The sequence below is a fragment of the Chroicocephalus ridibundus genome, chromosome 3, assembly GCF_963924245.1.
Source record: "Chroicocephalus ridibundus chromosome 3, bChrRid1.1, whole genome shotgun sequence".
NCBI classification, from domain to species: domain Eukaryota; kingdom Metazoa; phylum Chordata; class Aves; order Charadriiformes; family Laridae; genus Chroicocephalus; species Chroicocephalus ridibundus.
Window position 1 is genome coordinate 105,298,892 of NC_086286.1, and position 16,538 is coordinate 105,315,429.

Consider the following 16,538-nt stretch of genomic DNA (forward strand, 5'->3'; position numbering starts at 1 on the left):
ATCTCTTTCGCTCTCTTTCTCCAGGAATAATTTCTATGTAAACTGTGGGCTTACTGAGCCTCTCCCCTATTTTTTCACCTGGAATACCAAAACCCCATGGTATAATTTCATTGTTTGGTGGGTAAAGCTGGAATACTGTTCATCTGTGCAGTTTTGATGGTGACTGCCCATTTTTCAAGTTGGCCTCCTAATATTTACCAGTGCAAGCCCAGATGTGGCAGGCATGGTATTGGGTCTGTTAGAAAAAATGTGAACTTTTTTATTCCCTTTAGTAGGCTTTTTGGTTTTTGCTCTTAATTCACCTGCTTTCGAAAATTCCATAATTAATTACTGGAACTGTTGAGTCTTCCCTGCTCTACTTCTTTCCTCATTTGCATGGCAGGTTTTTTGATATTTTCTGAACCATCAGCCATTTAATCAGATTAAAGTCTGATTTCTCTGCTTTTTATTCTACTACTTTGTTGTGTTCTTGATTTTATTATTATTTTTCAGTTTTAATAAGGCTTCCCATTTTTATACAATTTTTGTTATTTTTAATGGAGCATTTATATCAATTATTTCAATTTTGTAATTTTTTAAGATGTCTGCAATTCAAACATATTTTTGTCTACAGAGAAATAGGCACTGAGATGATCAGCTTTTCTGTTCAATCCACATTAGTATCTTTGTTTAATTTCTAAGAAAATGTATTACTGAGGCATTAGATTTCAAAATGTTCAGTATTTTCTTTCTTAGTGGTAAAATGGAAATTTTTACCTGTATACAGCTGCAGGAAATATCTACCAAATGTCATTGTCCTTTTAAAATCCTATTTATATCTTCAAGTGATTTATATTCATCAAAGGAGAAGTGCCACCAGCTAGCATTATTACTTTTAGTGGATTAATTTTACCATGCAGTGAATAAAATCCCTTCAAAAGAAAGGGGCAAAGCTGAGGGGGATGGTGGGAGGCTACATCTTCTTAAATTGATGTTATCATTACTGTTACGAGAAGAACTGGCAGCAATTTCTGTCATTACAGGTTGCCTAATACTTCCCATTACAATGTGGGATTTTTTTTGCTTATAGCTCTGCCAGGCTAAAAAGCCATACAAGATGACTTTTTTATGTCAGCATCCAAGCTTCAGATGATTTTCCTACATTTATTTATTTAATTTATTTAATTTATTTATTAAAAATTCTTGTAAAAATTACTCTGTTATTTCTGAGGAGGAAAGTGAAAACATACTGTTTACCAATGCTAGAAATGTGCATTCTAATGTGATACTGAAATGGTCTTTTGACTGAGCAGCATGGATCAGGAACTAGAAATGTGGCAGAGGTACCATAAAGAAGTTATGGGCTGTGGCCCTGAAAATTTACCACAAATTGGCCTATATTTTGTGAGAGTTTTACAGAAGATCACGCATCCTTTTATTTTTCTAGTTGTCTTTGAAAGAAATTTCACAGTTGTATGTACTAGACACTGTGATCTTCAAAAATTACTCTCTGCTCTGGACTGTTCTCTGGACTACTCCACCCGTCACTATTTGAGCTTCTTAGTTACATATGAAAGTCAGCCTCCTTCGTCTTGCATAATTTGTGACACACAGGTGTTTCCCTATCTCTTTATTGGATAAGCAGTTGGACCACACTTTAGCCAAATATTTTTTGAAAGATCTTTTCACTTGCTGGTTATTGGGAGTTAACATGAAATGTGAAGGAAGACATCTGATTAGTTCCTTGTGAGTAACAGCACAAAAAATCAGGAGAGTAACCCTTTACTAAAAGTATTAAAGATGACAAAAAGATAGACTTAGTTGTATAGCTGGGTACTCACACTGGGTATTTTTTTCTTGTCCAGAGACTATCAGAACTACCATTATTTCTTCTGGGTTATGTATTTTCTGTTGTGAGACGGAAGTCTCCAGGGCCTAAGAAAAATAATGTGTTAAAGCCTGGATATATATTTGAGAGTTATATTACATTAAGTGGGTTGATCTCTTTGCCATATAATAGGGAAACGTGTAATTCCTTAGCGAGTATCCATTTCAGATGTGCCAAGTGCATCTCTTTTCCCATGACGTATTTGGGACTAAGTGTGCATGTGGATACCCACGCATGTGTGTGCATGCACCCATAGAGCAGTTAGTTATATTAGGATGGAGGAGGGAATTTGTATTCCACCATTTAGATGACATAAAAATAGCAGTAGTAACCTTTATTTGAAATGTCTTGGCTACTGCTTAGGTAAACAATATTAAATTGATTGCATAAAAGCCTAATGGTGATTGAAAACACTATAATGCCAAAATTATCTACTTTGCTTTTTTTTTCTTTTTTTTTTTTTTAAAGGTGCTTTTAGCTACTTGCTACTGTGTGAATCCAACTATTGGCGTGTTTATCAGTCAACAGGTCGATATCTAGTAACTATAATGGAGCAGAGGCAGAACTAGATGCGGTGATTAAGATCTCAGCGTCTGAGATCTTTAGTTTCTGGAAAGTGTTACAAAAACCAGTATCCTGTCAAGAGTAATGAGTTCTAAACAGGAACTGACTGACTCTAGGGTATGCTTTTGTTGAAAAGGGCAACTGAACAGAATTATCCTTCATTATTAGAACTTGTACAAGAGACCTAATTTTTTGTTATTAAAACCTATGACATATAATTGTTTCAGGAAACTGTAGAAAGTTTAAGGTCACAGCATTTTTTTCTTAATTTAATAGGTTTTTAGATAAGAATTATGTTAACTGATTTAGTATGGCCCTGGAAATAGCCTTATTTTTTGAAACTTGATCATCTGTAACAGATTTAAAATACAACTGCACTAGAATAAAGTTGATCCTGTGCCTGTAGTAACATTTTATTCTGATGTTTAGGGTTTCATCTTCAAATGCTGCAAATGAGATGGTACAGAAAGGATTCAAGTGATTTGAGTAGATTTATTTGCACAATTTAAGGGCTAAAGTCTCTATACAGGAAGGTGTCCTATTTAATTCCCAAAGATCAGGTACTGTTGAAAATACTGTTTCACAGTTGAACTCCGTGATAAAATAAAGAGAAACACATTTAAATTATTTTTCACTTATGTCTTGAATTAAAAAAACAAAACAAAACCAAAAAACAAAAACCACAAAGTAATAAAGCAAAAGATAAACGCGTGCATAGGATATTTACTTGAGTATGATAAAAGTCACTAGCACAATGTTGAAAAGTTGTGTGTGTGTGTATACATTCTGATTTTCTCTTGTCAGTATCTGTGCTTTTCTATATTTTTATATATTATTTTAATGTCTTGTCATGTGGTAAGCTAGTGCTTGACCATAACAAGTGTATTTTAGAAGTGTCGTTTAAGTATAATCAACACATGTAATGCACAATCCTATTTTTTCTTAAATTTCTTGTATAAATATAAAAGACAAATTCAGAAAGAAAAAAAACCAAAGCACAAAACCAAACAACAAAAGAGCTCCAACCTGCAAGTGATTCCATGGAACAGTACTTTTCAGTTAGATGCTAGCTTGCCTATTTTTCTTTTAACAGCGATCACATGTGGACATCCTGGGAACCCAGCTCATGGAATGACTAATGGCAGTGAGTTCAATTTAAATGACGTTGTAAATTTTACTTGCAACACTGGGTACTTACTTCAGGGTGCTTCTCGAGCACAGTGCCGAAGCAATGGGCAGTGGAGTAGCCCTTTACCCAACTGCAGAGGTAAGAAACTGTCTCATATATTCTCCATCCTCTAATGGCTTATTTCAGGCATTATCCTTTACCCTGCCCTCAAAATATTAGGATATAATTCAGAAACCTGACCTTTAGGAACTTATTGCCACCTTAGTTTGAGTTTTTGCATTTCTATATTGAAAAATGACGTGAGTCCAAAGAAGGGCAACGAAGCTGATGCGGGGTCCAGAGCACAAGTCTTAAGAGGAACGGCTGAGGCAACTGGGGTTGTTTAGCCTGGAGAAAAGGAGACTGAGGGGAGACCTTATCGCAGGACAAGAGGAAATAGCCTCAAGTTATGCCAGGGGAGGTTTAGACTGGATATTAGGAAAAATTTCTTCACTGAAAGGGTTCTTAAGCATTGGAACAGGCTGCCCAGGGCAGTGGTGCACTTGCCATCTTTGGAGGTATTTAAAAGACTTGTAGACGTGGTGCTTAGGGACATGATTTGGTCGTGGTTTTTGGCAGTGTTAGGTTGATGGTTGACTCAATGATCTTAAAGGTCCCTTCCAACCTAGGTGATTCTGTTATTCTAGGGATGATTACTGGGGAAGCCTTTTCAGTATTTTACCTCAAAGTTCTCAGTCTGCAGTCCCTAGCATTTAGTTTATAGACATATAAAGTGTACTTTGTATCACAAAAGTTATATTAAATTCATAAATTACAGTTGGCTATCTAGTCTGAATTAGGTACACTAGAGTAGAGTTTCCATAAATGGTCTATTACTCTTACTAAAACATTATGCAAATGAATATTCATGAATCAAAACGCTATTAATTCTTTAGTAATTCCTAACAACACCCGAGAGATGTTCATAACTTTTGTACATGTGAAACCTGACTTTTCTTTGCCCAAAAGAAAATTATAAAGTAAAATTTAATTCTGCTTGGGTATTTTTCCTGAAGACATCTCTGAACTTGCCTTCTACTATGTGCTGGGTAAGATGTAGATGTTTTGAGAGATGAGAATGAAGGCAGCAAGTCGAGGGAGATCATCCTCCCCCTCTACTCTGCCCTGGTGAGACCACATCTGGAGTACTGTGTCCAGTTCTGGGCTCCCGAGTTCAAGAAGGACCGGGAACTGCTGGAGAGAGTCCAGCGGAGGGCTACAAAGATGATCAAGGGACTGGAGCACCTCTCTTATGAGGAAAGGCTGAGAGACCTGGGTCTGTTCAGCCTGGAGAAGAGAAGACCGAGAGGGGATCTCATCAATGCTTATAAATATCTAAAGAGTGGGTGTAAAGAGGATGGTGTCAGACCCTTCTCAATGGTGCCTGGTGACAGGACCAGGGGTGACAGACACAAGCTAGAACACAGGAAATTCCGTCTCAACATGAGAGAAAACTTCTCTACTTTAAGGGCAGCAGAGCACTGGAACAGGCTGCCCAGAGAGGCTGTGGAGTTTCCTGCTCTGGAGATACTTAAAGCGTGCCTGGATGCGTTCCTCTCCAGCCTGCTCTAGGTGACCCTGCTTTGGCAGGGGGATTGGCCTAGATGATCTCCAAAGGTCCCTTCCAAGCCCTAAAATTCTGTGATTCTGTTTGTGTCATGAAGAAGCCCATGTATAAAATGTACATATTAGAGAAGGACAAAAAGAAAACATTTAAAAACACAAACTCAGATTTCGTTTTGTCCTTTTCATTTATTTATTTATCCAGATGCTTGTAATGTAATTAAGATTAAAAGGGAAACAAGTCTCTGAAGTTACCATATTGTTATTCTTTCCATTTATGGCCATTATTTTTATGTATTTTCCTCAAGCTTTGGCTGCTGTTGCAGAATATGGAGCTAATATCAAATATTTGGTCTATTCAACCAATATTCTTTATCGGATCACTAAAATCTGTTCATTGGTCTAGTTTTTTTTATGTTGTATGCCCTGAAATACCTTGTATTGGTGTAGTACTTGCTTTCAAAGCTAGAATTGTCTGGGTGCATTTATAACTTTTAACAACAGTACTAATTTCCAAATGTGTAAACCAAAAACAAATAAAAAATTCTTTGTCTCTGGGGAGAACCAGATGATTTTTCCTGGTATGGAATGTACAAAGAAATAGAACACAAAGATCGATCAATCAATCGATTGATCAATTGATCTATCTATGCATGTATGCATATATATATATATATATAATAATATATTATACCTAAGATAGATTTTTGAGTGGCAAGGCTGGCAAGATTTTTCTTCTGTGACATAATTTGGCAGATCTTTGCTAAATTATGAATCCTCTGAAAGTGACCTAGTCACTTAGGTTTTTCCTTAGGCTGATGAACCTTTCAGTTCTCTGGGACGGATTCTATCTCATGCCCGAATACTGACTACAAAATTAAGAAGCTAAAGACTACTTATAAATTTAAAAAAACCCATGATTTTTTGAATTAATCTCATCTTCCACTATTGACAATACAGGTCTGGAATTCTATTGACATCTCTGATTAGACAGGTCCAAGTTAGACAGCTTGTAAAGTGGGTTAATACTAAAGCAGATCAAATAACTTCTCCAAAAATACAATGGCTGGTAAGCTTTTCTCAAGTATTTTCTTGCACTGGAAGAATGATCACTTAAATGTGAAGTCAATGTAAGCACTATGCTTTTTGTCCTTTGTAACTTGTCTTTAATGTGCTAAAGGGAATTGCAGTCAGCGAAGTTGTGCTAAGGATACTAACATTGGGACTAAAAATCACATAATAAGAAGTTAACTTCAGGTATTGGTAGCTTCATTATCTCCACCTGTTGGTTTATTAAAAGTCATATTGTATTACAATGGTTGTTCTGAAGAATAATTATTATGTTTGGTGATTAGCTCATCATATTGTTTCAGAGATAGCTGATGCAATTTCAAGCTCAGTGTGTGTGGAATTAGATCTTTCATTCTCATTAAAACAATACAGAGATGGCAATTCCCTCAGTCACTACCCTCAGAATTCATTCAAGTGAGTTAACTAGCATAGCAATATAATTATTGGAAAAGAGAAGCAGGAATTAGCAAACTGTTCCTATTTAGGCTCATGTACTTTTTTTCCATTTTATACTGTTTTGTATTGCTAGACTTCAGTGAACAAACTCCTCTATCTCATACGTGAGGCACTTAAGTAAGGTTCTATTTGTTGAAAATATACTTTTTCACATATCTGTAGATGCAGTCCATATCTGTTCTATTTGACTATCAGAGGCAGAGATTTCATGTTTTTACTGAAGTTCAACCCCATTTACAAGCTGAGTTCAGCATAAGAAACTCACAATTAGTGGGAGAAAAAGAGACGGTCAGACTAATACTGGAGTGTTGAGGTGTGATCAGCCTTGAACTCCAGGTTGACATTTAAGGTGTTTGAAAGAGAGAAGTCATAAAGTTTGCAGTTTCTCTAGATTCAAGGTGATCAACCTTGAACTCCATGTTGACATTTAAACTCTTTGAAAAAGAGATAGGTCATAAAGTTTGCAGTTTCTTTAAGAAATTCTACTTTTGGGTTCTGTAGAGGAATTTACTATCTAAAGTAACAATAACTGTTGTAAATGTATTTGTGCACTAGAAGATTTTTAGTTGCAGTGAAAAGGGAATAGTAAATATGAACTTCAGTTAAAGCATATCAGTGTTAGACTATTTCCATACCATTGACGTACTACATGCATCTCTGACCTAGAAATCGTGTAGATTCTATTTTGATTATATGGAATTTTAAAATGTTGTATTAATTGTCTTGAGAATTGGTGTTGTTTCTTATTTTAGGTTAGTGTGGTAGGTTGACCTTGCAGTCAGTATGAAGTGGTTTTTCTCTGCTGTTCTGTCTTTCTCAGTCTTTTCCTCTGCTCTGGTGTGGGTCCTCCACTGGCTGCAGAGAATATCTGCTCCCCCATGGACTACCTTCTCCTCTGACCTCAGTGTTCCCTCTATTTTTTCTCACTAATTATTTGTGCCCTCCTCCACTCTCTGTGGCATTTTCTGCCTAAACATACTTTCCTAAACAAACAAACTTTCCTAAACATATTTTCACAGAAACTCAAACTTCCCTCATGGATTCAACTGTGATTTGATGAGAGACAGAGATGGAGTTGTTCAGTCTAGAGAAGAGAAGGCTCAGAGTAATCTTAAAAATGCTTATCTAAAGGGAAGCATGAAAAAAAGACAGACAGGCTTCTCCACGGTGCCCAGTGAAATGACAAGAGGCAAAGGGTACAAAATGAAACATAAGAAAAAGTTTTTTATCTGTGAGGGTGGTCAAACAACGCCTGAACAGATTGCCCACAGAGGTTGTGGAGTCTCCATTCTTAGAGGTATTCAAAACCTGACTGGACAAGGCCCTGGTCAGACTGCTTTAGCTGTCCCTTCTGACTTCAACTATTCTGTGATTCTGTATATATGTTATGACTAAAGAGTTTGACAGATGCACATGAAGAATCTTGCTGAAATGGTATGTGGTGTCTCCAGATCTATTTTTCTGCTGATCCCACTGTTTTAGGCTAGTACATAAGACAGAGTTAACAAAAATAGTCAGGCTGCAAGCTTTTCAGATTAAAACACAAGTGTCACAGACTAAGGAAAAATGGAATCAAATTATAAGACTGTGACCTAGATCACCTGATCTAGGGGAACTAGATGGGTAACTAAGGTAACTTCTTAACCATCTCTGCATGACTCTCCAGTACTCAAAAAATACTTGAAGGTACATCTAAATAAAGAGGATACGACTGTTTTCCCCAAATTAGATGAATACAGAACAAAAGGAAAGGAATTTCAACAAGTAAAAATTTATTCCACATATTGAATAAACACTGTAAGAGATTATCTAAATCCCAAGGTCCTGAAACCCTACTGTTCCTAGCGTGCAAGCATCAAAGCTTATGCTTAACTTGACACTGTTAAGAGCCCTAGCTGAAGATGTCTATATGCTGCTGCTCACAATGAATTTAGGAATTCACTGTGAAACAAAAACTTTTGGTGTTCCCTCAAAAGAATGAAAAGAGAAGTACAGAGCAGTCTGGTTCAAACCTCTGTATCAGCCAGGCCTGTTCCCACAGAGCACTTCTCTGCCTGTGTCTACCTAGTTTAATTCTACCTGTGTATCTGGGCAAAGGAGTCTTCTTTCTGTAAGCTGCCTCCCTGTCACCTCATAGCACAATTACATTTACATCATTTCACTGAGAGCAGAATTCGATATACCATTTCAGATTTTTGCTTCAGTAAATACTGTGGTTTTGGAACATATGCTGTGAAAATCGCTGTAACCTATTTTTATGATAATTATGCATTTTATTTATAATTTGATATAGTATGGATTAAAAGATGAATCTGCATAGTTGAAAATTATTAGAGATCTCTTCTGTCAAATCTAAAATCAAATAAATCCTGTATTACATTATTTACATGAAAGAAGAGCAAAACATCCTTACTGGTTAGATTTAAGAAATAGTAAACTACATTTCAATGATGAAATTCTGATGAAGTGATAAATTTGCATCCATGATTTTAAAAAAATTATCAAAATTCTGTGAACGAAATGACTTATATCAAATTTACTTGTAGTGAATTGATTAGAATTTACATAAAGTAAGTAATAGCACTTCTTCTGGCATATGCCTTTCCTTTTAAAATTGCCTTTCATCTAATAGGTGAAAAACATTTGTATTAAAGTTCATTGTTAGTCATGAATTATGAATTTGTGTACAAAGAAAGTAAATCTTCCAGCACCTTAAATATACTGCTGGGAAGGAACTGATGTTTCTGGCAAACCCGTATCATTTAATTCAACAGAGATTTTACATATGACCTTTCTTTCAAACCTCGGTTTGAAGACTTGAGTCAATAATGAACGTGGCTTCACTTCACTGAGACTCTACATGCATTTAGTACAAAATATAGGTTATGGCTTGAAGCTATTGCATAATATTATTTTATTTTATTTTATTTTATTTTATTTTATTTTATTTTATTTTATTTTATTTTATTTTATTTTATTTTATTTTATTTTATTTTATTTTATTTTGCAACTGAGCTATTATGTATGCATGGGAAACTGGTATTTTCAGAAAATAAAGCTGTGTAGTTCTTGGGCATTCTTTTGCAATGATACATTGCTTCTATCTTTTGTGTCTGTAGTAGGTTAACTAGTAAGTCACTGGCAGGAAATTTACCAAAGAAATTATATGATTTTTTTTGCCTGACAAGAAAACAGTTGCAGAGGTTTGAGCTGGCTTACATTCTGCAGTCTCTATCAATAAGTCCACACTATTTGTTACTAATAAAGAATTCAGGTCTCTCTCTTTGTTCGTTTGTCCTCCTAATTCGAAAGGTTTTTCTTTTTATATCTCATTACTGATAGATTAATGAAAAGATCACTTAGACCTTTTGTCTTATTAAGAATCTGATGTCTACAAGGAACTGTCAATTTTCTTCAGTGGGTATGTGATTATAACGTTTGGTAACGTGTTCTGCTTCTTCACTGACAAGAAAAATAACCTCTCTGGTGACAGCTGATAGAAGGGTGGGAAACATTGAGACTGATCACCAGTTCTTCTAATCCAAAGATAAAGCAACTCTGAACCTAAGCAGTTTTCCATCTATGGAGGTATCAAGGATTCACATAAACTGAGAAAATTTTGTGTTTTGTTCTTCCAAAGTCAGAGGCCTTTGTTGAGATTTTTGCATACTTAGAATGTTAGATACACCTAATCTGTTCATGTTGATATCATGTTGATATCCTTCAGAAGGATAATTAGAACTTGACTAAGTTTCCTAAATAAAGAGGTGAGGTGCCATGGGAGATACCATACAGTGAGCTATTTACTGGAAGCTGGCAGAGATGACACAGAACTTAAAATTACTCCTGCCAGTAAAAATTCATCCGTGACAGCCTCTCCGGAGTGGCACCTGCCTGGGGATCAGCCAAAGACATCTCAAAAGGTAGTAGAAACATCTTTTGGGGCAACTGAATACTTTCTCTAACATGTGAAAACCAAGGCTCTGATGAAGAAAAATCTAAAGAGAAAGGCTTGATCTTTCTGATGTATCTGCTAGTGTAATGCCTGGGTTCATGCTGGGGATGGATCTTCCTTGGAAGAGAATTCATACATATCCAAGAGACAAGTACATGCTTTTTAAATTAGTTAATCAGGTGTTCAAAAAAAAAAAAAAAAAAAAGTGTTGTTTTATAAAATTGGACCCACTCAGTTCAAAGCTTAAAAAAGTAACTGCAAGTTGATGGAATATTTTTTGACACAATTCTCTAAAGGGCGGGTTTAAGGAGGACGGAGCCAGGCTCTTTTCAATGGTTCCCAGTGACAGGACGAGGGGCAACAGGCACAAGCTAGAACATAGGAAGTTCCGTTCAAATACACGGAAAAACTTCTTCACGGTGAGGGTGACAGAGCACTGGAACAGGCTGCCCAGGGAGGTTGTGGAGTCCCCTTCTCTGGAGATTTTCAAGACTCGCCTGGATGCAGCCCTGAGGGATGTGCTCTGGGCAATCCTGCTCTAGCAGGGGAGTTGGACTAGATGATCTCTAGAGGTCCCTTCCAACTCTGAAGATTCCATGATTCTGTGATTCCGTAATTCTTACTCCGCATTTATTTTAGTATAGAGTTAGCTAGTTAGTTATCAGAGCACTCCAGCAGAAATTTTCCAATAGAAAACATAAGAAAGACTGCATTTTTTGTAAGAATGAGAGACTATTTGGCATGTTTATATCAATGATAAATATTTTGAAATGCAATTAAAAGCAATACGTATCCTAGGTTTCATCTCACGAACAAACAAATGTGAACTATATACTTCATTGGATCTGTTAATGTTATTTAAGGTCTTGTTTATAGCAAGATATTATTTAGCAAATTATTAGTGTTATTTTGCACTATTACCAACAACATTTATACTACATTAATTACAGTGAAAATTTCCTAAGGTCCTCCGAAACATGATGTCAGGACCTTAGATTTTGGATAAAAACACAATTTGGATTTTGTGTAAAAACACAAAACACACTGCTTCCTAAATATTTCAGTTTTATGGTTTGCATGGCCAGAATTTCTATGATAAAATCACCCTTCAACTGGCCCCCATTGAAAAAAATAACAATTAAAAAATCAAACTCCTATGTATTTGAGACTTATGCAAAGTGAAGTTCTAAATTGAATAGGGTTTTTTTCTTTTTTTTTTTATGCTTGACTTCACTGAGCAGTTATCATTATTGTGTATTATTGACTTTGCACTGAACTTCACTAAAATTCCATAGACTGGCAACTTTCTAATCGTGCTTTCACAAGCAGTGCCTTCTTTTTTTATAGACAGTGTTTCTTAGAATTTGTCCTGAAGTCAGAGTGAACCAGAGTGCCAGTCCCTATACATGTTCTAGATACCAACACTAATGCAATACTTTTCAAATAAAAAAGTTTAAAAACACTGGTGATCAGATATGAAAGTTTAAAAAAGCAGCTTAACATTGTTTCAGTCAAGAAAAAAAAAAAAAGAGAGAGACCGAAAACGAAAAATGAAATACTGTGAATGATGTACTTTTTGGTGATCGTTCAACTTTCTAACAGAAAACTGCCTAAAGGACTCTGACGTGGTCTTTTCGCTTCTTTGTCCTCAAGGGTTTGCATCTACTCAGTGTGAGGTTCCAAATTCATCAGGGCAGACTTAAAGTATTCTCCTGCTTTCTCTTCTCAACAGACTAAATTGAGAGTGCCAGAACTCATTTCCCATGTAACCCTTGACAGCTGTCATTGAGAGAAAGCAATCTCCATCTACTCGCACCGTGATTTACAACGGAGTCCCCCGGGTGAAAGGCAATCAGGGAAACTACTGCCTTAGTTCTGCACGCTGGCCAACTCAAATTCTTTTTCTAAAGTAGTCCTTACTGCAGCCCTTAGCAACAGCCCACTCGTGTGTATATATATTTAAAAATCTATAGCTGATGTTAAATGGCACTGCAGGCATAATTCTGTTTACTTTTTAGCTTGAGGGATAGTGTTATCTTGCATAATCATTTGATACAACTTCATGTATGATGCAAGAATTTTTTTGCATAGAGCGCATACTTAAATTATGCATTCAGTGACTATTCTGTATTTTATTCATCACTGAGTTGGCTAAACAGGTACTACTGGTACAAGAATGAGAACACTGTATCACACGGACAAATTGATACTTTGGGACTGTAATATATTCCTTGAACATTCCGTATTTCTGGTCTGCATGGAGAATTAAGTTTTTCTATTCTCCCTATTGTGTTTCAAAGATAATTCAGTTAGAATTGCTTTTGTGTAGCTTTAGGGCAGCATATCTTCACGAAACAAAATTCTTCTTTCTTAATTTCTAATACTGGCTTTTCAGAAGCGAAGTTGGCAGGCTTACCCATTAAACCAAAGTTTCAATGTTAAGAAGTTTTATTTTATTTTGTTTTATTTTAATAATCCTAACTGTAGTAATAAAAGGGACAGCTGTTGTGAATGCTTGTTAAAAATTAAACCTCAGCAAAGACTTAAGTAATCCATAGGATGGGAGGAATATTTGAAAAGAATTGGCAGTGGCAGTGGTAGACAAGCTCTCACTTAGGATGTGATAAAGCATAAGCTCTTAATCAGTCTGAAGATTATCAAAGTGACTTCTTTTAAAGACTATCCTGTGTTCTGGAGGTGGGTATTCTTTATTGCTCCTGTTAGTGGTTTGTTGGTTTGAAAAGCAGCAGTTAAGATTTTTTTATGGTAAGACAAAGGTGTAAGAGGGCACATAAGCCTCTAACGTAGTTTTTAGTGCCTTCAATTACAGTGGACAGATTTAATTACAGAAACTTCTCCTAGAACTGTTTGTTTTATCCTGTTACTGCTTAATATTAAAAAAAAATAAATACAGAAATGTTCTTTGTATTAGAGATAATTGATAAACCAGGTTTATAATTTCTTATCAATGGAAAACTGTCCAAAAGTCAGAAGCAGGAAACTAGGGAAGAGTTCAGATTTATAGACAATCTTTTGATCCAAAGGTATTGAACAAGCATAACAGCTCTAGTATGCCTGCTTGATAGAGCTGAAAGTAAGGTGTGCAGTTAAGCTCCTTTGTATCCTGGGAGTAGTGAAAGGCAAAAGAAGCATAATGTCACTCTTGCAAATCCAGATATTGGAAACTGATAACCCTCAATCAATGGGAATTAGGTTGCATGTCTATCTGCCAGTAAATCCAAAGTCAGACAGACTCAACAGTAATGTAGATCACCAAAACAATGCCTATACAGTGCTCAAAGCACAGATAAGATATTTTTTCAAATTGAAAGAACTGATAATATTTAACAGCTTATGATCATTGAAAGTTCAGAAGTTGTATAGTAGAGCATATGCATTCTTCCTATACTTAGTGCATTTAAACATTGGAAGCACAACAGAGAAACCTCCAATCTTGTGAGGGTGAGTCAAAGCACTGTCTTGTATTCATTGTCATCTGATCTAGCTGAACAGTGTAGAACCCATCTTCCTACTAAAGAACATAAATTCAGACCTCTGTTTCAAAGCTCTTATTTTAGCCATTGTCAATATTTTATTTTGACTAGTTTTAAGGAACAAGAATTAGAAGTTTGGGGTTTTTTTTTAAAGTCAGATAAACCCTGCAAGTAGTTTTGTGAATTTTTAAAACTTAAATAGAAGAAAGTCTGCTTGACAAAATTTAATGGTTTTAACGGTGTTTTGTTTTTTCTTTATCTGAACAAAATCAAACCAGGAAAAATAATATTTTTTGGAAAATAAAAAGTTGGAAATATTGTAATCCAAGAATTTCTGTTTTCAAGTATTTATGGTAAAAAGAATTAAACCAAGAGCAAATCACCAATGCCACCTATGCGTTCTTGTGTCTTTCAGTGCAAAAGGTTAAGGATGAAATATTTTGAAAGTACGACATGTCATTCCAGGAATTATATCATTCTTCTTCAAATATACCATATTCAGTCTTCAGATTTATTCATCTCTACCTTTTTGTTTCTGTGTTAACTTTCATGTAGTAGCAAACTGATAGAAAATGAGTGAAATTAAGTTGACACTGAATGTGCAACTTTTTTAATTTAATGGCTTCATAAACACTATTGTAATTTTAATTTTCACTGATTCTGAACAATCATTATTTTAGGGATTGTGCTGTAAGTATAACTTGTTTATATGTAACATCTAGAGCCCTAGAACAGCAATTTTAGCTAAATAGAAAGATTGTGAAACATTCAGTTCCGCATTCGAAATTAATTGTATCTATATTTTAAAATTAAATAGTGCCTGTGCATGGGAAGTTAATTTCCTCTACTAATTAAGAAGGTTCTCCAATAAGTTTTTCATTTGAACCAAGCGGCACATCCACAGAAATTGTTTGGAGCGCGGTTCAGGGGTTAGCACGGGCAGCAGGACCGTTCCTGATGAGCACTTCAGAGACATTCACCTGAGCCTGGAGGGTGGCAGAGCACAACAGCGCAGTCATGGCCACTGTCTGCTGGCCTCACGCCACACCACAAGTGCTGGTATTCTTTACTGCATATCGATAACGGATGTAACTTCAAATGTTAAGCATATACATATGGAGAGAGACTGAGTTTAAGGATATGTTCATACAAGGCAGTTTACAACTATGCAGAGGATGCAGGCTAGTTCCAAAAGCAGAAGCTTTACAGCAGCATCTGCACAGCACCGTGCCACGTCTAATTGCCTGAGAAACAGGGTTAATTGGGATGCAGTATGCATTGCTTCTGGGAGTTGTGCTAGTTTCTGTAACAAAGAATTGCACTGTGAATACAGACATAGGAGCTCATTCAGATCTAGCTTAATATTTCAGTAGGGCTTCGTGTCAGTGGGCTGGATGTTTTACAAACTTTCACTTACATCTCTGTTCTACAGCTATAGTTATATTGCCGGTGAAAAAATTAGACTTAATTGAAAGTGATTAGTAATCATGGAAAAGAGCAGTAAAAAAGAATGAAATAGATTTTTTGTGTAATATAAAAAGAATAAAGCATTTTCTCTTGATAGTAATCTTACATAGAGATCTCCAGAAGCAGGAATTTTCAGTTCTTCAAAGCAAGTACAGAGACACCGACTTCCACATCCAAATCTTTCACAACTTCCAAAGAGCAGTGAGATTTTAAGACTTTGCATTTTTCCCTCTTTTATGGGACAAAAAAAGTCAGGAGGTAAAAAGGTATTTGCTTCTGTCAGTGAAATCCCAGTGTAAACACATATGTATTTAACACTAAGTTTAAGCAAATGTTGGTAGTATGAAATAGAAGCTCAACTTCTATAATGTAAGTAAAATGTAACTTCTCTGGTGAATTATTTCATAGGATTCACCATAAAGCAGAATGGGAGTAGTTTCAATTAGGAGACTCTGTAGCCTTACTACTCCTCAAGACAAAAAAAAAGCAGGTCTCTTCCATTAACTGTGTCCCTTCATCGGTCTAGATAATGCCGTACTAATGCTTTATGTACATCATTGTAACACCTAATGTTTTTAAAATGTAGTTTGCTTTTCTGTGCAATTTTATCTTCAGTGTTTTCAGTAACAATCAGTAGATGACAAATAGGTTTGTTTCATGCCAAAGTGTTCTCCCCTTACTCCCAAATATTACTTCTCAAATAATTTATTTGAAGAAAAAATTTGGATTCATACGGGATATTCTTTAGACCTAGGTATATGCTTGCCTAGAATCCATTGAAAGATTGAAATAATGAATATTTAATACTTTTCAGATTGTGCCTTTAAAAGAGAAATAAAAACGATTTTAACTGTTTTTCACCCAAAATTAAATTTTAGGATGTTAATATTTCTTTAAAATCCTGATACTTTTTAGCTGATTGAATAAAATATT

At 35.6% G+C, this 16,538-nt stretch overlaps 1 protein-coding gene across 2 annotated transcripts in view; it reads left to right on the top strand.

Annotated features, from left to right (window-relative positions):
• CSMD1 (CUB and Sushi multiple domains 1) overlaps positions 1-16,538 on the top strand; it is a 1,197,532-nt gene that overhangs the window by 1,136,631 nt on the left and 44,363 nt on the right. For both annotated transcript variants that reach the window (XM_063330346.1, XM_063330347.1), the window contains exon 54: positions 3,525-3,698. In XM_063330346.1, coding sequence (XP_063186416.1) covers positions 3,525-3,698 — 174 coding nt within the window. The remainder of the gene's footprint in view (positions 1-3,524; positions 3,699-16,538) is intronic.